The 20,288-nt window shown below is 35.9% G+C and overlaps 3 protein-coding genes across 5 annotated transcripts in view; 1 reads left to right on the top strand and 2 right to left on the bottom strand.

Annotated features, from left to right (window-relative positions):
- The first annotated feature begins 1,718 nt into the window (after window positions 1-1,718).
- Window positions 1,719-6,647, top strand: LOC108773603 (RNA polymerase II-associated protein 1). Of its 2 annotated transcripts, XM_018539472.1 has the most exons (9): window positions 1,719-2,310; window positions 2,368-2,526; window positions 2,598-3,309; window positions 3,404-3,905; window positions 4,027-4,196; window positions 4,353-4,512; window positions 4,588-4,867; window positions 5,066-5,169; window positions 5,268-6,647. In XM_018539472.1, the coding sequence occupies exons 1-9, from the start codon at window positions 2,188-2,190 to the stop codon at window positions 6,601-6,603; spliced, it is 3,546 nt and encodes a 1,181-aa protein (XP_018394974.1). In that variant the 5' UTR covers window positions 1,719-2,187; the 3' UTR covers window positions 6,604-6,647. The 2 variants fall into 2 exon arrangements, with proteins under 2 accessions (XP_018394974.1, XP_018394973.1); XM_018539471.1 differs by having other exon boundaries at window positions 1,719-2,526.
- Window positions 6,648-9,054: 2,407 nt separating this feature from the next.
- On the bottom strand, window positions 9,055-17,327 carry LOC108773576 (CB1 cannabinoid receptor-interacting protein 1). The gene is made up of 2 exons (XM_018539428.1): window positions 16,958-17,327; window positions 9,055-9,616 (listed from the first exon to the last, which is right to left on the bottom strand). The coding sequence occupies exons 1-2, from the start codon at window positions 17,131-17,133 to the stop codon at window positions 9,292-9,294; spliced, it is 501 nt and encodes a 166-aa protein (XP_018394930.1). The 5' UTR covers window positions 17,134-17,327; the 3' UTR covers window positions 9,055-9,291.
- Window positions 17,328-17,673: 346 nt separating this feature from the next.
- Window positions 17,674-20,288, bottom strand: part of Pisd (phosphatidylserine decarboxylase) — a 4,406-nt gene continuing 1,791 nt past the window's right edge. The window contains exons 4-6 of one of the 2 annotated variants that reach the window (XR_001940696.1): window positions 19,922-20,210; window positions 18,964-19,561; window positions 17,674-17,961 (exon numbers count right to left, since the gene is read on the bottom strand). Coding sequence is in view for 1 of the 2 variants with exons in the window: in XM_018539399.1 (XP_018394901.1) it covers window positions 19,098-19,561; window positions 19,922-20,210 (753 nt within the window). In the remaining variant the exon portion in view is untranslated. Of the gene's footprint in view, window positions 17,962-18,261; window positions 19,562-19,921; window positions 20,211-20,288 lie in introns of those variants that run through there. The other variant, XM_018539399.1, reaches the window with a different exon arrangement.

A 20,288-nucleotide genomic window follows, 5' to 3' on the forward strand; every position in this document is an offset into this window, starting at 1 on the left:
CGAATGCCGAAGAAAGCAGCTTTGCGCAAATATATGAGTGCGCGATCAAATGTACATACTTATAAGAGAAAAACAAGAACATATATAATCATAATAAATCCGATATATGTATATAGGCAAAATTGTATTTTTCCAAGCGAAAGGAACGTTTGATCGGAGAATTTATTTAGCGTTTTCGAAGGGGATATATCAAGAACCTGTCCTCATTTATTTTCTGCTACTTTTCCGAAAATAAGGGATTTGCGCGAAATCATCTCTTCGTTCGTACAATTTGAAGTGTCTCGACATAAAAAATAATAGTTTTATTAATTATGTATATTTAATTCATGCAAAATCTGAAATATAATAATAATAATAATAATAATAATAATAATATATCTACACATATACACGTTGTATTACTTTAGAGAAACAGAGAAGATGAAGGGGCTATGTATATTAAACCTTGGTGAAATTTTCTCTCGATTCATACTTGAAGCGTCAATGTAAAGTCGTTGTTTTCTAAACTACGTATTTAATTCATGCAAAATTTAAAATATAATAATATATCTGCATACTACACATACGTTGTTCTTCTATATTTAATAATTCCCGCAGGCGAGCGCCTATGATACGGCCAGTATTCCGACGTGTGGAACGCTCCGCGCATATGCTTTCGGATTGGAAGGGGGGCCGATGGGAGAATAAATGAATTAGAGAGATTTTAGGGGGCTATTTAGGAGTCAACGCAGTAAGAAAAACGCAAACATAAAATTCTAAATATATTTGTAACTTCTAGATTATAGTAAAGTATATTTTAGAATTTAATGTGTGTGCGCTTTTCTTACTGCGTTGACTCCTAAATAGCCCCCTAAAGTATATTATTGTTATATTTAATTATAAGGAGTCCATATTAGAATTTATATATTTTTTATTCATTATTTGATTTAAATGAATTAAATTTGAATATTTACAGATCGGAAGAGAAGGATAACAAAAGAGGCGACAGAGTTTAAAAGGATTCACAAGACAGGGAAATATATTATTCTCTCTCGAATTAGGAAATAATTTAATACGAAGATATTGAACCAGCTTGGTGACGTACCTTGAGTGGCTATAGTCATTTTTCCTGTGGAGACTATCGCGGAGATTGTAATGGTTGGGAGGTACCTATTATATGATCATTGCTATACTGTTAATTTGTGTGGCCAGGTAACGTGTGTGTGTGATGGGCCAAATTTTTCATTCTAAAATTATTAATCCATTTACGAGATCCTGAGTGATCAGCGTATCGCTGGCGTATGCATATATGACTGCGATAATAATCAGTTAATTCCTGTATTATATAAATATACTGAAGAACATTATTTTCCAACTTTATTTATGCTTAGATAAATAAAGTTACGAGCTAAATGCTAAATCAATCAAGTTAATTTCTTCCTGCGCCCGAACACGCTCGAACCAAAAATGTATAAAAATGAATATACAGAAAACAAATTAAAGAGAAATGAATACATTTAATTTATTTATAAAAGTTCTTGAGAATGAACATCAATCCAAGAATATCCTTCCGATTCCCCTCTATCGAGCTAGAGGATTTTCGTCGGTAATACCTTTCCTATAGATGGTAAATGCGATCGTCTCCTGCTGTGGTGCTAAAAGTGCGCAGGCTAAAAGCGAGGGTGCGTTCTTTTAGGCATCGGATTTGCCGAACGGGCGTTTTTTGTACAACGCGGATACGTCGTAGCCGGCTGCGCAGCTATCCTACAATAGACTGCAATTTTGCCATTTCACCAAGATTGATTGATTGAATAGACTGCAATAGACGCAGGCACGCAGGCGCCTGGTGTCCGTTCGAACAACACCATTTTCGCGGTCGTGGCCGGGCATTGCATCATTTGTTACTCTGTATGTACCTACCAAAGACAAAGACGTAATCCACTATTGACGTAATCTGACCGTATTGCCTCTGATTATTTATTTGATTTATTGCCATACTTTAGACAATTTTAGAAGGAGATATCAGCCATTAACTAGGAAGAAGAAGATTCGGTCGATTCTGAAATGACACGCGATGACAATGTTCACATTAATTGTTATATCGCAGAAATGTCGCATTCATGTCAATTGCGTATTGTGATTATTGATCAGTTTTTTACAGATTCTTTGTTGAAAATAACAGAGAGGTTATAATAACATAATCTGAGGATGGCTGATGAAGTTTTGTGGAAGAGGCCTAGACTGGGTGACGATGAGGAGGAGCTTCTGCGCCAGCAGGAAGAGTTCCTGAAGGCAAAACAACCGCCGTCCACTTCACAAGGCAGTGGAGAGGTGATAAATCCGGTTATCATGAAAGATAAGATTCAGGAATCAGAAGGAAAATTGCAGGACATGGTGCAGAATATACCTGTAGTATCATCGAACATAATACTTGGCAATATCATGGAGAGGAAATTTAACATCAACAAATATGAGTTCAACGACAACCGCGTCTCCACAGCAGTTGAGCTCTCTAAGGTTTTTAGATCCGTGTCACTTATGAACAAGGTATATCTGATTAACATGTCTCTCTGTTATCTTTTTAAGTCAACTCAACACATTTTGTTGTTCTTTTATAGAGCGATAGTAAGCAGAGTTTATTCTCACAGAAAGTTCTTGCGGACAAAATATCTGTGAGAGATAATTGGATGAAGATTCATATAGGCGAATCTTCCCACGAATCTTCCTCGTGCAACAAGGAAGAAGACATTGTGACAAAGTATCATTTACTTCAAATTTACAAAGAAAATTCAGAAAAGCTGGCACAAATGAGCGAAGCAGAAATATTAAGAGAAAAAAAGAAGCTTAATGAGACTCTTGATCCTAAGATAATACAATTTTTAAGAAATAAGAAAAATAAATCTTCCAAAAATCTAGTTGAACAAGATAGTAGGCAACTTAGCTCTTTAGATATGAATAAAACTGCAATGGCTACAGAAGTGTTCAATGATAAAAAGCTAAAGCTTTCGTTAAATGATATTGAACAAACGGACTATGAGAATGATATAAGAGGCACTTTAAGCACAAAAGAGACAACGGTGGATACGGAAATATCTAGCAACAAAAAGATTAAGCTATCCAAAGATAATGGAGATACAGAAATGGATTGTGAGGACGACATTTTGAGCATACTAGACCCTAAAGAAATGTTTGAAGAAGGTAAACGGAGAGGATGGCTTCATATGAACATTCCTGAACCAGAAAAGTTGAAGTGGATAGAAGACTTGCCAGAAAAGGAGAAAGACGAGGCCTTGCCAAACAAAGAATATAATGCGAGATTTGATTTTAATGGTAAATAATAAAATAATATACATCAACTCATTCTGCTACGCTATTGATTATCTCGATCTTTTATCTCTATCATTTACTTTTTTATATTTTTTAGGCCTTTTATTGCCATATAAGGATGAGAGTTTAACCATCGACAAGGGCCTTCATCATCACGGCGAGGAACCCGAACGTCCTGGATACTCTCTTCAGGAGTTGCTGCAATTGAGCAGGTCTTCCAGTCAACAGCAACGGTGTACAGCCCTTACCACCTTGGCCAATATCATGGACAAAACGCGTAAGGGTTGGTATGACAGAGCCTTGCATCCAACACCACTGACCGCACTCAGTCAAAAGAATATCCTGCTGCTGCTGCGATTTTCGTTGGACGACTCGTCGGTAGCCGTGGTCACGGCGACTCTACAAGCTCTCAGAGCTTTCCTGGTCAGCGAGGCGGACGAGGTATGCTTGAACAGACTGCATGGATTCGAAGAATACACAGAACCCACCCTGACACCTCAACTTGAAGACAAGGATACAAATAATCTGAAAGATCACGAGTTGGCGCAGTTGGATGCCGTGGCTGCGTTACTGAGATCGGATTTCTTATTAAGAATTAGGTATAATTTGTCTTCTTTTTTTGTCAAATATTCATAATACTTTGATTTAAATATTATGTTTTTATTGAATTCTTATTTTAATAAGTAAAATAGTGAAGTTAATTTGTAATTGCTTGTATAGATACGTTTTAAATACAATGCATCCACCACCTGTTGGAGTAACGTGTGCTTTAGAGATACTTATCCGTTTCGCGAGGCACTCACACATAACGGCATTGAAAATCTCGTCTACACCATATTTGTTGGACACCATCATCCAAAATTTTATACCATTGTCTGCAGACCGACTAGGTAAATTAAGCTTGAAATAATGTATAAATAACGTATTATCTTTAAGTAAATTTAAATAAGTTAAAAAAACTCTAAATAAATTTTAAAAATCTAAGATTTATTTAATGAATAAATAATTATTGATGATGTATTTAAAGAGCTTGGAATTTTTTACAGCGATGCATGATGAGATAGATAATGTTTACGGGATTCCTGTAGTAACAGCGATTAAATTATGTCGCGTTCTCGTCACGTATGGCAAGAGGCCCATCGCACAGAAATTAGAGAACTTTAAAATTATTCAAATCATTTTAACGTATATTAGCAGCGAGACAGGGTAAGCTTTTCTATTCGTATGTATAATACATAATTTTCGTATATTTATTTTATTAAATACATAATATTTCGGCAGGAAAGATCACATAAATCTCAGCATTGAGAGTCTGCGACTCTGGCGAATGTTACTGCATTACGAAGTAGGTCTGGACAGTGTCACGGGTGCCCAATTAACTCTTGTATCACAATTACAGCTGTTATTAAGTAATCATGATATTCAAAACACATCCGAGTTGGCGTGCGAGCACGCCGCGGCGTTGATTGCTGTAGCAAGTCATGAAAAAACGTTAAAACCAAACATCTTTACATTGCTAATGAAGTGGAGTACGCAGTTTTCATCGGTATCTAATCCAACGGTGAGTGTAGTTTTTTATTATTAATCTATTTATAATTAGTTTAACAAGTACTATATTAAGAAATAATTACTTGATAAAAATATTCAAAAAATATTAAGACTATATCTTGTTTTTATTTTTATTATCTTAAAATTCTTAAATCATTATCTTAACGCTTATCAATATTCGAGAAAGCATATAAAGTATTATAAATTTTAGTGGAGTGTTATGAAATTAATTGCGGAGAGTTTATCCGCCGTTGACGAGATGTCCGCATTTAAAACAACATGGCTATGCAACCAGCATGTTTTCTTAACTCTTCGGTAGGCATATTTTTTTTCTTTTCTTTGTATTTGGGAACGTACGTATTAAAAAAGGACTTACGATATATTTATTTTTTTTTTTTTTTTTTTTTTTGTAGTTCCAGTTCAAACTTATTGAGCGACTACAACGTGGCTATGAATCGGGAACCGTCCTGTCTTCCAAACTTGAATGTTCTCACAGAAAACGGAGAGTTGCAACCGATTGTGTCAGTAAATTCGTGCATACCGTTCTTAGCGACAATATTCAATGCATTTTACAATAATTTTCGCGTAGTAGAAATTCGTTTGATATTTGAACACCCATCCTTCCGCAAATATCTAGAAGATTTGGAAAAGACCGAGTGGAGTTTGGAAAGATCGTGGTTTAGCAGAACGGAATTATATTTTTTGACAGCAGTAGTACGAGCAGTATCTCTTGTTGGAGACACAATTAACAATCAGACAGCCAAAATTATGTGGAAGATTACTATCAAACTTATCTCGACATTACCCGCGGACGCTACAGATTATGTGAGGAAGCTCCTTCAGATCGCGTTGTCGAACGAAAAGATAAATTTAGAGGTAATCACTAGCGAATTAGCCAAATTAGACTTGACATCCACAATAGATCAGGTCAAGATAGACTTGCGTTCCGATGCGACATCGTTGTACGAGAGATATATTGCGCCGAATGGCGATTGGAACCAAGCGGCGATGCCAAAGGACTGGCTCTTCTTGCCTCTAGTTCACATGTATACAAAGTCCAAAAACGATATCAAGTTACAGTCGGAGGACAAGGATAGTGTCGTGACAGTTCTTAGTCTAGCATTAGTTTTGCCCGATCTTATGGAGAAACTGTCACCTACTTTGAGATTCAGCAGACTGATACTGGTGTACCTCTGTGATACCATCTACCTGCACAATGATGTAGCCATGCTGCTGCTCAATGTCCTGTCGAATCTGCTGAGAAGATACCATGCGCGATTGAATTTACGAACGGAACTGCCGGGATTGAGCTCCTTCACTGATCTGTTCACGACATTGTGCGAGCATTTCTACTCGAGCTCGTACGGCGACGACGGTTTTGCCATGATATTGCTGGTGCCGATAGCTCAACGGCATGATTCACATTATCGGAAATTACTGTGGTCGGAACACGCGGCCGCGTTGCGATACCTGAAACTGTCACCAGAGAAGTTGGTGTTGCCGTTGAAGGAGTATCTTTATCCGGAAGAGGACGACACGTCGCTCATAGAGAGCTACATCACGGCGCTAGTTCGCGGTGTGATCAAAGAGACATGGTGCCCAATCCCCTTTACGATCGCGGTACACCACTCGGCGATGTATCTGAAGCGCACGAATAGACTAGCGATGCGAATGCGTACACAAGTGAAGAAGTTGCAAAATAGAGATATCGCGGACGCATTGCTGCACTATGTGCCACCACAATTATGAGTGTAAAATAACAAAATAGATAGAAAATGTGATTTTTTGTATTTATTGTATGGAAATAATGTGTATGTATATACATATATATATATATATTTTTTTTAGATATATTTTATACCAGAGTGATCTTTAATTATACACAGGGTTGGGTAAATTAATATTTTTATAAACTAAATTAAGTTAATGGCTTATAAAATTAATAAAATTATAAGTTAAAAAAGTTGAAAAGGAATAAAAAATTAACTTCAGTTTAAAAAAAGTTAATTTTGAAAAAATAATTTTTGAGATCAAAATATAACTTTTCTTAAATTAAAATTACTTTAAATAACAATTACAATATAAATTATTAGATAAATTTAATTTTTTTATTCACATATAAGTCATATGATATAATTATTATAAAATACAAAATAGTGTATAAATAATATGTTTATTATAAGTCTTATTATAGGGTTTCTAGTCACAAAATTATTGAGCTTTTTCTAAATTAATTTATTTCTAATGTTTAAGATTTTATTGAAAAAAAAATTGGTATTAAAAGAGATATAATAAAAAAATTCCAATTTAAAAAAGTTAATAAATTAAAGTTGAAAAGTAACTGAATTAAGTTAAAAATTATATATATTGAAGTTAAAATTAACTTTTTAACTTTTTTTTAACTTGTAATGTTTTAATTAGTTCTATTACCCAACTCTGATTACATATATGTATACATAAATTAAATTTATATTAAGAGTGCTGTGTCATGGCACCAATTTTTCGTGTAATCAATCAGAGGTGTTATACCTATAGAAACATCAGTAAAACGAGGCAATCTCGTGCCTCCAATCGATACGCATTATGCGAAAAATCTATGATTTTAATATTTCAACGCCATAGGACGGTACCCTAACAAATCGCGGAAAATTCCGAGCATTGCATCTCGGAAGCTCGATTTATTGTATAATAAATTCCTTTTCTTTGCCTTATATTAGGTGATGAGCAAGACTTGTACTATAATTGCAGTACCTGCAATACACGCGTGTGTGTACATACATTGTATATGCACGCGTCTCAAGCCAGTAATTTCGCATACATGAAATTTTTTTCTTCTAAATATATCCTCCGAAGTTTAAACATATAATCGAGAATCACCCTGTGTATGCAATACATTTATACAATTTGTAAAGGTAATTTCGTTAATCCATTAAATGAGTAGAGAAAGTAGAAACGATCTGCATAATTACAGTAAGCGTAAAGACGTTAATTGGTCACTTCGCTGATTGACAAAGTTTTCTTTAAGACTTCGAATTCCTATCGTAGCTCTCTCTGAAGACTCTTAAAATTAATGTACACGATATCAATCAAGACAGAGAAACGAGTTTTACAAAAATCCTTTATCATTCATGATAAGTGAAAAGATAAAAAAGAAAAAACATGCGGATAAAATTATCGTAAATGAAAAATAACGTCGAAGCAAACAATACGTGTAAAAGTGCATCGTACACTTCGATCGCGAAGTTTTACGAAAGCTGACGCGTCTACGTCACACCGCTGACACGAGTAGGACTTCTGTCGATGCTTTCAATTATAAAAAAAAAAACGCCGTTCTTCCTGACCGCGGCATATTGCCTCGCGATTGATTCGTATATTCACAATTAAGTATTAATCAGAAATCAATGACGCTGTCGTACACTATTATCGATGTGTGTTTGTTTTAGAGTTCGTTTTTCTATCTTATTCATTTCAGCGGTAATCCCTGACCAGAGAAAACAATTACAATCAATTATATCTACCAACATTACAGTTGTTTATGATTTATTTTGCATCGAAAAATTAGCATGTGCAATTATTACACTATACTGGTTGTGCAATATGCAATTAGTATATACTGTAACGCATAAGTTCTATGGAGTTTCTAGCTGGTACATAAGATAAATCCTCTATTTTTTTAATTTCTAGGAATATTATAATATAATGATAATTTAATTAATTAATTTTGTTTTGTAGGCAATCTTTTTGATGTAATGTTTCGATGTTTTTTCGATGCAATGGAAGCCTCAAAATATCAGTTTGCGTCAGGCTTCTTTGAATAACTTGAGTCAACTATTAACGCAATATTGTTAGCCAATTAATGACGATTAATCTCAATTATCTGTCGATTGTAACATAACACTAGGAAATTTCGACGCACAATTTATATTCATCGTACTGAATTGAAAATACTCTCAATTTAAAATAATCTGGCATTAACTTAATCAAGTCGATCTCAGAGCCAATTTTCAAAGTGTTTCCAGTGAGAAATGACAATGGAATCAATATCGAATCGATGTCAATTTAACGTCGATTCGATGTTGATTTCATTGTCACTTCTCACTGGGTTAGGGTGTTGCCGTATTTTGATAGGCAATATAATTGAATAGGCAAAATTTTCAGACTTCTATTCTTTATATTACATTACCTTTTCGAATTAAAAATTGTCAAATAGACTCTGATTATGATCTGTTTTTGCTTATCTTGAGGTTTTATAGAGAAAAGTACCTGGCTTTAATTCATCCGAACATGAGCCTTATTGATACAAGCTGTGTTTACCATTTATGAGCGTAAAGTATTTAGCCGATCGTGTGCGAGAGGCATCGATTGTGGCAGGTTACTCGCTGTATAATGAACTGGCAACGAGTCACCGGTACCGCGGGTGAGGCTGATGACGTTTCGTTAAGATTCTATGCCGAGCTTTCTGTAGGTCTCTCGATCCACCGTAACGAGACGTCCCTCGACGCTGGAACAATCAAGCTCGATGCAGTGCAATCTGGCACCCCACTCACAGTGACTCTGATCATCTAGCCGGTAGTATTTGATCTGCAGACAGGTGGTCAGGTAGCCGGAACCGAGGACTCTCATGGCAATCGGCAGATCTTCCCGATGACCACGTGCACTTGCCGGAATATCTTTGGTGCTGTGATAAGCGCTATAAGCGCACGCTGTTGCGTTCCTCGCGCGTTCAATCGCCTCCACCTGTTTCCCACCGATACTCAGGGATCTGGTAAAATCACAGAAAAATACGTTCCGTATATAGTTATAATCTCTTGGAAAATACATCCATATTGAGTTACATTGAATTGGAATAAAAGTTTATATAGCGCTATTATATGTACGCACTTGACAACATTTACAAGCAACTTCATTAAAAATAAACAAAATTAAAAAAGATTTTAAAGTTTGAAATTTCTACTTTCAAAAGGTCGCCTGCCTATGTCTTCTGACAATAGTCTAGAGACAGAAGTGAATTTGATCACTTTAATAATAATTCACGTACATATTATAGAAAACTACGAACTGAACAAAACTGGAAATTTTCTCTTCTCAATTTTATAGTCCTATGAAAAAGTAAAAAGTTTCGACTTTCTATCGTGAAAACTTCAAATTTTTCCTACATAAATCTCGTTAAAAAAAAATTTGTTTTTTAATTTTTTATTATTGAATTCTCATTGCGAATTAAATGAAAAAAACATTTTAACTTTAATTGCTCATAATTCCTTTAAAAATCGCACCACAATAAAAAAAAACAGAAAGTTGAAACTTTGCTCTATATCATATTATTATCAAATTTTCATATTATTAAAAAATTTGAAAAACATGTGAAAATTAATATAAATAATAAAGTAGCCAACTTTTGCTTCAATCTTTCATTGTATTAGGTATTTTTCTTACTTTCATGGGTATCTTCTATTTCCTCTGTGGTATATATACGCCTTAGAGAGAGAGAGAGAGAGAGAGAGAGAGAGAGAGAGAGAGAGAGAGAGAATTGCACTCTGAATTTCGTAATTCTAGAAATTAATTCTTACAAATTAGATTAAATAATCGTTATATTAAAATAAAATGTATTGTTTCTTATCATATTTAATTAGATCACTATGTGTTACTTAAATAATTTAAGATCTAAAATAATATAGCTTATTGCTAAAGATTATATAGTAAAGAAATAGGAAGACAAAGAGATATACGTCAATTTATACATGTAATGACGAACGGATGAGAAGTCTATAACTATTATTGCACCTCTTCACGCTAGCATTCTGCTTGATGACCTATTTCTTCACAACACAAAACTGGTTATTTATTTGTAAGAGGATTGTATCATTTGCTTATTCGGCATATTGACTGTCTACAAAGTGAGAAAGCCCAGATAAAAGTTCAAACGAATGCAGCGGAAATGACGCGATGAACGCGCGCCGCGTTTCACAGCGCGCGTTACAACACAACGTGGTGAAACTCTTCTTTTTAGAAGCGAAAATAGATGTTTTGCGTAGCACAATCGTTGCCACGTGTGTATACTTTGGTAATTATTTTTCCTAAGTCTGGCATAACGTCAAGATAAACGAACCGACGATTATTATGTACAACATTCCTGATACTCGTAAAATTTATCAGTTTACAATGCTTAGAAATGACGATCTGAATTGGCAGAATACCATCAATCAAAATGTGAATGTCAAGTATGAAATTACGAATGCCGTTTCATCCAAGAACTTTGTTCAAACATTTTAAGCACTTTTAATCAATTATTATATTAAATTAAACTATCTTCTCATATATAGATTAAAACACGCAATTTTTATTAAACAAAAATTGCACATTTATTTGAAGAATTACATGATAGATAAAATGTGATTATATTAGGTATATATATATATATATATATATATACTGATGAATGCTATATCGCTTAAAACATTTACCGTACTTCTTAACCCCTTTCTACGCTAATTAACTAATTAGCTCTAGCTTACCGTTAATAACTAAATACGCTTACAACTATTGAAAAAGAGTTCAAGGATGATTGCTTTTAATCCTGACTGTATATAAGAACCATACGTTGTGTGTTGGAATAATGCTTGCTGATTACTTTGGCTTTACTCTACTGGATCCTTCAATCGCGGATTTGGATCTTACGTCAGGTTGGTATTCTTGGACGCTTTGATCCTTAGATCGACAGATCTATATATCTTCAAAACGGTCTAGTTTCTCGACATGGACACGAGACACCCGCGCGAGCACACACACACACACACACACACACATTGACTTTTATTTTTAGAGTTTTCACGATGACAAGAGTTCGCGCTACAAATGACCCGCGTGTGCGATCGTGTATCGCACTGTGTATCAGTTGCGTGCATCAGAGCTTATTGCCCAAGATAAACAACCATAAGAATTAAATCGCTATATCTCTATAGAAACAATTAATGGTCTGTAAATCCTGAAAGCATGAAAAATGGAACACAAGACGATGCATTGTACACGAAGAATGCAATCTAAGCAATTTCCGAAGAAACACTCTAATTTAAGATTTATGAATAATTAAAAAATTATTATAATACTGATTCTTTGTAAATTAGTTTCCTACAGTGGAGACTTTTGTATGGAGTATATATAAATGTTTAGATTCCTTATGCCAGATTTGAAAAACAAATTGAAATTTTGGTGCAAATTTTAACAAATATATATGGATAGAAATAACAGTATAAATAAAGATGCAGGCTCTAAAGACTGTGAATAACGCTGCGATGCACATTAACAATAATATTAAGGGCTTGCATAACTCGATCACGTCCATTAAATGTAAATATTTTAATGGACGATCGAGTTTATTTGTAAAAACAATACTCGAGGAACGCGCTTTGTAATTTTAACTTAATAATTCATTTATATTTATTGTGTACGACACAGACGTATACATATATATGGTATATATATCTACAATACATTTGTACGAAAAGAAAAATCAATCCGACATTTACTGACTCGCTCCTCTCTCCTGAGGTGTTTTGGTGTATTCCATATGCCAAAAAATTAAAATAAAGTCTTACATAGGTTATACCTATAGAATATCGCTTAATTAACTTAAAAATAGTGATGTTAAAGAAGTGAAATAAAAATTCTGTGTTGAAGACAACATAAAAAATTGTATCTAAGCATTGTGATAAATTAAGGAGACTTAAAAGTATGATTTATACGAGGTAGAAAACTTTCACAAGTTTTTGAAAACAAAAAATTTCGCACAGATCTAGATGCACCCTACTGCCTTCTAAAGAATTAAGTGAATGTAAAGAAACTATACACAAAACAGTATTTACCTTAATTGTGGTGCCTTTATTGATGGAAGTAAATCATTGAAATCGTGTCCAAATTGCAGGAGTAATCGCAAAAAAGTGAATACTGTTGTGTAGTTTATATTTATTACTTCTTTAGATAAATTTTGCAATTACAGAAAAAAGGCCCTCGTGTTCTCTCTCTCTCTCTCTCTCTCTCTCTCTCTCTCTCAGGTTTCTCTCTGGTTTAAAGATTAAAAATGTATACCCAAGAGCTACATCTCTAAAATAAGAGATGAGCCGAAACGGAATTGCAATCGTGGACTGGCATCTAAAGGCGCGCTTACGGTCGATATAGCATTATCGTTCGTAAAAAATGCAACACCCGTCGGCTCGTAACATAAGCTCGTCAATGTGTCTAAATTTCGTGTCCTCCTGTCTTACTCCGTCCATAAGGAATATTATTACCACCGGGAAACAAGAACGGCAAACTTTACGATGCTCATTACAAAATTTTAATCGCTCGACTTTGTGTAATATACATATATATACATAGGTATACATATATAGGTACATACAATTAAGCCTCCGCCAACTCCCGCGCGAGGGGTAATAGCCTAATAAAGCGTACAGACGTTCACAATAATTAATTAAATGATGTATAACAGACGACGTGCGTATGCGTACACTGTCATTTTGAGACGAATTATTATAATTGCTGTTTTTAGTAGAGACGTGAAGTACCCCTGTTCTTGCCGGGCGGGGAATGAATTGTACGTCGTCGGAAAGCAGGCCGCATGCAGCAATAAGCGAGTGCATATCGCGTGATTCAGACTATAATGATCCGCGGCTGTTTAAAATTCCACGAGATTTTGACGATAGCGACGGGTGCAGTGCATGGAAAGCCGGATCGCGGTATAACTAAGTAGAAGGAAAGGGATGGATTGTCCGAAAAATGACGAGGGAAATTGCTCCATTTCTGCCGTGTCGCACGGCACGCGAGCGGCCTTTCGTCGCGTGGCACCGGCGTGACTTCTCGAAGCTCACGCGGACACTTCCGACTTCGTGATTACGCCGAGGAGTAACTGAAATAATATTCATGCACATCGCGTTTGTTCGCGCATAATCTCCATATATTCGATTCAACGTGTGCAAATCACGTGCAAATCGCGCCTGGCACGTTCGCCGCGCCGTATAAATCATTCGCAGAATGTTGCATTAAAGAGAAAAGTAACAGGTTTAATTAATTATTAATACAATAATATCGTGCAGCTTTATCGCGCGACTCAATTATCGAATGAAACCTATATACCACACTTCTTATACCTTTTTATATAGTATATCGATCTTAAAGCTCCTCTATATACGTATACATTGTGTTATCTCTAACTTCCGGCCTTGAGTCATTTTGTATCACAAAGATGAACGGTAATTTCGTTTTAATTCCGGTAAACTCGGCGCCTCAATTTTCCCTCGGTAACGGCTAATGTGACACTTCTTCTCTTACGGATTGTACCGATATACCTATAAAATCTACTATTTATAATAACGCGTGTGGTATATGATCGCGCGCGCCGCGTATCTTCCACAGTGGACGGAATATTAGTAATTACAATAATTTATTGCCGTAATTACGATGCGATCGTTTTCTACGCGATATTTATCGCAGGGACTCGCTTCTCACCGGGGGGCTAATCGCAGTATACCTATAATACCCGGCGGGGCAATATTTCAAGCCTGAGCTCGGTGATTGAATTCATGACACACATTCATTAAGTGGCGCACAAGATCGCGATTGTATACAAATAAATGATACATCCATCATGTTTCAGCGAAAAGGTTGATAAGACCGCAAGACGGTCCCGCGATGTCTTACGACTATACGTCAAGCAGTTGATCGTCCGCACGTTGCATCCCTCATCAGCGGCGCGGCGCTCGGCGGTGTCATCGATCAACCAATTATAAGCAGCACGCGAGCTGCACGAGTGTAAAATCACGATCGATTCTCCGAGACTGGAACGAGTTTTACAGTTCAAGGCGACAACGCGTCCGCCTCGATCGGGTGCCGGGGAATCCCGAACTGCGGTGTCATTATACAGCGCGCGCTCGCATATCCTATATGTTTAACGTGCCGATTTCAGGTTTATACATACTCGCTCATGCTCTCGTTTAGAAACTGTGCGCAGGTATAATATATCAGTTATCTCGCGACAAGATCACGTATTACATGCGTATACCTAATGCGGTCTCCTTTTGTAAAAGCTATACGAGGAAGAAATTACGTATAATGCCTCCCGATAGTATATAACGTGTTCCAAAATACATCTAATTATCTTGTGCAAATTCACTCGTGTCGCAGCATGCCCATCGTCCTTCTCATACGTGCTCATTTGACTTTAAGTTCGTGCAAACTTTCCTCGACCCGAGTTTAATCCTTAATGTCGTCGATATGTTTTGCGAGTTTACGCGCGACCCCGTTTGTCCCGCGTATACATATATATTACAAGTTTCTCAACCTATACAGAAAAATTTCACGATGCAATACGACATAGAGAAAATGAAATAAGAGTAAAATTTTTGCATAATATATATTGTATTAAGTGACTTTTGCATTAAACAGCACACATATATTTATTCGAAATCTCAATATATGGTAAATCTTGTCGCTCCTGATTTATTTATCTATTGAAAAATTACTTTTAATCTTTTTCATTCACAAATGTAAAAGTTTCCACATATTTTATTTAAATTGGAATTAATTAATATGGAAAAATTAATAGCCTTAAAACTCCTGTGCTGTCTACTACCATTTCAGATTGTGACGTCAGAAGTGAGAAAATATACAATGAAAGTTTTTGCAAAGTACCATATGTATCAATATGGAAATACGCGTTTTAATAAAACAATGCCTCGATAGAATCGATTAGTAAAATACATAACTCTCCTTTCGTTTCGTTATAATATATAACTGCAGTATATCTGGAAACGAATAATGCACAATCAGAAACGAAATAAGTTATTTCAAGGCTACCGACAAGTTGTCAAATTAATAATATTGTATATGGAAATAGATATGATTTAACTTTTGCCCAAAACAAGAAGATATAGTCTCCCGCGTACATTTTATAATATATTCTATCGATTGTAAATGTTATCTTATTGAAAAATATTTCTTGCATTAAAATATAGAAATATTCCTATTTAAATATAATTTGCAAAAATTTTTGTGCTTTTTCGCTTCTTACGTTACGATTTGATACATTACGATTGAGATAGTAATGATGAGCGAATAGAAAGAGGATCGAGCCTTATAATACAATATTATTCAGCTTCATTTTTAGAATAAAACTGGCTAGCAAAAAAGTATTATGCCAGGATTAAATTTTATCATAAAATTAATAATAAAAGTGTCTGACGATCTAAAGATTTTATTTCAGCACACTGAAGAAAATTCTTGCAAACTAATACAGCGATCAGGCGTCGACGTAAATAACTTTACTCGCAATAGGGTAAAGTATTTAATACAGATTGGGGTGATATTCTTCTATCTATTAGATGCTCACGAAAGTAAACGTTATTCGGCAGCCGAGTTTATTTTTAGTATTACGGCTAAGTTGGCATTATTAGCGATTCTATATCTGAACATATAGAGAAAACCGTAATCCTCGTCCCTGGAGCATAGAAGCTCAGACGTTGAAATTTATCGCCGGCTCTTACCCCATCTTTGCGCTGAAAATGATATAAATTTCTGATAAACTGCTATTAGTCGAATGGGACTTTTTTTCGCAGTAGTTTATAGCCTCCCTCCTCTCTTAACGCTCCCTAAAATGCTTATATTTGATGTACTCTAAATCCGATCAAATGATTCATTACAACTATTATAATAATCCATTAATTCTGCAGATTCAACCAAAAATTGTTATAGATATACAATACGTGGACTGGATTCTAAATATATTTAAGTTTGGTCAATAGAGTGAAATTTTCATCTATATAACGAAGATAGAAACATTCTATCAAATTATAACAGAAATGATCATCTAGTCAGAAATATCTAGATTAGTCTAGATATATATATATAAATATATATATATATATTCGTGATTTGACACACGTTTACTTTTCTGAAGTAAAACTAATAATGTACTCATCGGCAAATCATCGAGATCACGCAATGCGGAATCCCACTGTCCTCCTAAAAGAAAATCCGACTCCAGGAATCAGCAGTCGGAGAAAGGGGGAGGTGCCCGATGTATATATATGTGTAATTGCACATTCACTGTACCTACTGCAGCAGTTGCGGCGGCTTGAAGCTAATATCAAGCCGGTAGGTCGTCTCGCAGCTCAGCTTCACCGTCTTCAGCTGCCGGAACCTGGCGGACGTCTCCATCTTGCAGAAGACTGGACCGGCACCTGGTTCCCTCCTGAGGGACAAGGTCACGCGAAAATGTCCATCGGCCCCCATTTAGCCGCCGCTCAGATACTCCATAATAGTTCTCTCCTCTAACAGTCTTGGTGCCTCAGGGAAGAATACATATATTGAGCAGCCGCGTATGCACCAGACACGCGGTGCCGGTGTCACTATCCGACGCACCGGTACGTACTATCGGGAGCGAGCCGCAAGAAGAGGAGGCGGTCGGTGCAACCTGCGCCGCGGGCGTCGCGACGCTCACTGATCCGTCGATTTGACGTTTGCAACGTAAACCGGCTGCTCCGGCTTGGCTCCGGCGGCTTTTCTCCTTTTTCTCGTACTGGCGTGTATCTTCCTCAGGAGATTGGCCAACGTTAAGCTTCTGGCAATGATAAACGGTACGATGCATGCTAGCTGCTTTGTACAAGAGAACACGGAGATATTGTGCAGGATGATGTATTAGCGCGTTTAGACAATTCACGTGAACAAAAAAGATCAATTTAACTATCTCTTTCACTCAACATTTACAAGACCTAAATTAATACAAGAGGAGGAAGAGTTTTCCAAAGGATATAAATTTAAATTAATGCGTGTTTTAAAATTCGTAACCGCATGCACGAATTGATTTCATTTACGTTTGCAGGGTATCGAAAGTTTTCAATATATAAATGAGCAATTTAACTTGCCTCTCTTAATGCTTGACATTTTACATTTTCCGGTTAACAGCTCCTCGATTGTATCGCTTATGTTTACTTTACTTAGTATACATATACTATATGTATATAGGATTAAGTATGTACATCAAAGTCATATGCTTTTATGGCTGCTACTTATTGTGTGCTGTACAATCAACAAGCAAGACAGGGGAAGGCTCACGATCTTCTAGAAATTTGGAAAAAATTATTAGCGAAAAAAATTAATACAAATTAAATATTAGTATAAATAATGAACTCTCTCTCTCTCTCTCTCTCTCTCTCTCTATTACGATCTCGAATGATCTCGATATCGAAAGAATTTAATTTACAATAAAGGAATAAAATAATAAAATGTGTAGGATGTGTAGGTACTTGTAATAAATTCGTCTCTGAAGGAAGTAATTATATGAAAACTGTGGTATCTCTGTGTAATCTTTATTATTATATCTGTATTTTGTATAAAATAGATATGTTATAAAATACATTCGCGCGATTAAATATTCATATTACAACTAATCTGGTCTAGTGCAGTCATGTTGGCGTGCGCGTGCTAGACAAGTCTTGATAACAGGTATTCCGATTTATAATACGAATTTTTCAGAAGCAACATTAATATTAACGATAGAGAGAATCGGTAAAAATATACTCTGCTATAAAAATATAATAGGGTCAACAAGACCCGATGCGATTGTAACGCGTGGAAACTTGACAATATACGACGTAGCTGTTACTTTCTTTTTAAAAAAAGGGAGTTAGAACCTTAATTGAGGAAAGTGTTTCATCTAGCGGCCTTGACCGGTCGACTTAACTGCAAACAAAGATCGATTTGGCATGCAACTAAAACAGTTTACAATCCGACCTCTATCGGTGGTGACGCACAAGGAAAGAAAAGTATGTTTTCTCGCATTAAGGGACACCGTTGATTTCTCAATCGTGATCGTGTGAAGCTTCACAGGAGCTAGAGACGTGTTGCACAGTACTACTCGGTCATAACAATAAATCGACTGTGCTAAAAAGTATTATAAAGCACCGTTTTTTGCATGATATTACGTAATTAAAGTAACGAATGAGTACAATTAATGGGAGATGAAATTACATTAACATGTAATTTCAGATAAATCGCATGAGATGATTTTCTCGCGCACGAACACAGCTACGGTACAAAAGTAATCACAGGATCGATACTTACTCGAGAAAACTGAGTCTTTAGAGCTCTCGTGACTCTAGTGTTTCTTTATTACGCTTACAACAAATATGAGCGTGCAAGGTGTCGATACATCTTCTTTAATTCTCCAATAAAATTAGTAATCCTAATCTTGTTTACTATACTCTAGGCTTCCATATATCTCGCCAATCTTGAGCGACGTTCATAATTAAATGCTGTCGTTCAATTTGTTTTTTATCAGACTCTTCGCTAGAAAATGTACTTAATGTCTGACCGACTTTAATGGTCTGACCGATTTGCAAGGAGAATCGAAAATCTCGCGATGCCTCAAACAGAAGCACGATCGTGGATCCGAGTCTGAATTCACCAAACAGATCGCCTTTGGCAATACGCGCGTTATCTAAACTCGCTTCCTTCCAGTGCGCGCTTTCAGGCCAGTGTATCGTATTAGTCGCCAATTCTTTGTCGCAATAGACTCGTATGGAGCCCACGTTTGTCGCTCCGACCGCTGCATAAGCCATAAAGCCGCCTGTCCATTCCCCGATATACACAACGCGTTCGTTCAATGAGAACAAGTTTGGCATGAATTTGAGCACCTTCGGATTGACGCTCAATAGCTTTCCTAAAAATAAGCAGGTTGCTTACAAAATTAAAAGAGACACTTTATTATGAGGAGTTATAGGAGCAGTGTTTCAATATACACCGCTAGTACTGAAAATCTAAATGTAGTATACATAACATGAACTATAGATTTTCAGTACTGGCAGTGTATATCACAGAGTATGGCCAGACTAATCTACAATATACCACGTATTTTCCGTTTTTTTTTTCTTTTTTTTTCCAATAATAATCGTCTCTTGTCTCTTCCCGAAATCAACAGAGAATAAAGAAACAAAATAAGAGGTAAAAAAAGTGCAAGAAGCAGGAAGCAAAGAGAATATAATATTGTGTAATCTTAAAACTTCAAAGAGACAAGGTATACCTGGAAAATGCCGTCGAAATTTTATGCTCATATCGGTAGGACTATGGAACCGATGATAATCGCCAGGTGCCAAGTAAACAATCAGCTGATACAATCTATTGTTTGGATTCTTCAGAAGTGATTTAACATAATCGTCCTTCTGTGTGTTTTTGGCGATTTGATTTAATGTAAAATCGTTTAAATGATCACCCAGAAATTGTCTAAGATCATATGTTACTCCTTTCACTTGTTCCACGCGACAAGAAGTCACCGGTCCAAAATAAAGCACCTTACCATCTGCAGGTGAAATCTGAGAGACCAGATATTCATATTAAATTTGTTCTTTTTAGCTGAACTCTCTCTCTCTCTCTCTCTCTCTCTCTCTCTC

The sequence above is a fragment of the Cyphomyrmex costatus genome, unplaced genomic scaffold, assembly GCF_001594065.2.
Source record: "Cyphomyrmex costatus isolate MS0001 unplaced genomic scaffold, Ccosl1.0 scaffold214, whole genome shotgun sequence".
NCBI classification, from domain to species: Eukaryota; Metazoa; Arthropoda; class Insecta; order Hymenoptera; family Formicidae; genus Cyphomyrmex; species Cyphomyrmex costatus.

Excerpts from the sequence above, each read along its gene's own strand:
- LOC108773603 (XM_018539471.1), top strand. The coding sequence starts at position 2,188 with ATGGCTGATGAAGTTTTGTGGAAGAGGCCTAGACTGGGTGACGATGAG. Across the intron at positions 3,310-3,403 it reads TGCGAGATTTGATTTTAATG|GCCTTTTATTGCCATATAAG; the intron begins GTAAATAATAAA and ends TATATTTTTTAG. Across the intron at positions 4,513-4,587 it reads TATATTAGCAGCGAGACAGG|GAAAGATCACATAAATCTCA; the intron begins GTAAGCTTTTCT and ends ATATTTCGGCAG.
- LOC108773576 (XM_018539428.1), bottom strand. The coding sequence starts at position 17,133 with ATGGGGGCCGATGGACATTTTCGCGTGACCTTGTCCCTCAGGAGGGAA. Across the intron at positions 9,617-16,957 it reads AAGCCGCCGCAACTGCTGCA|ATCCCTGAGTATCGGTGGGA; the intron begins GTAGGTACAGTG and ends TGATTTTACCAG.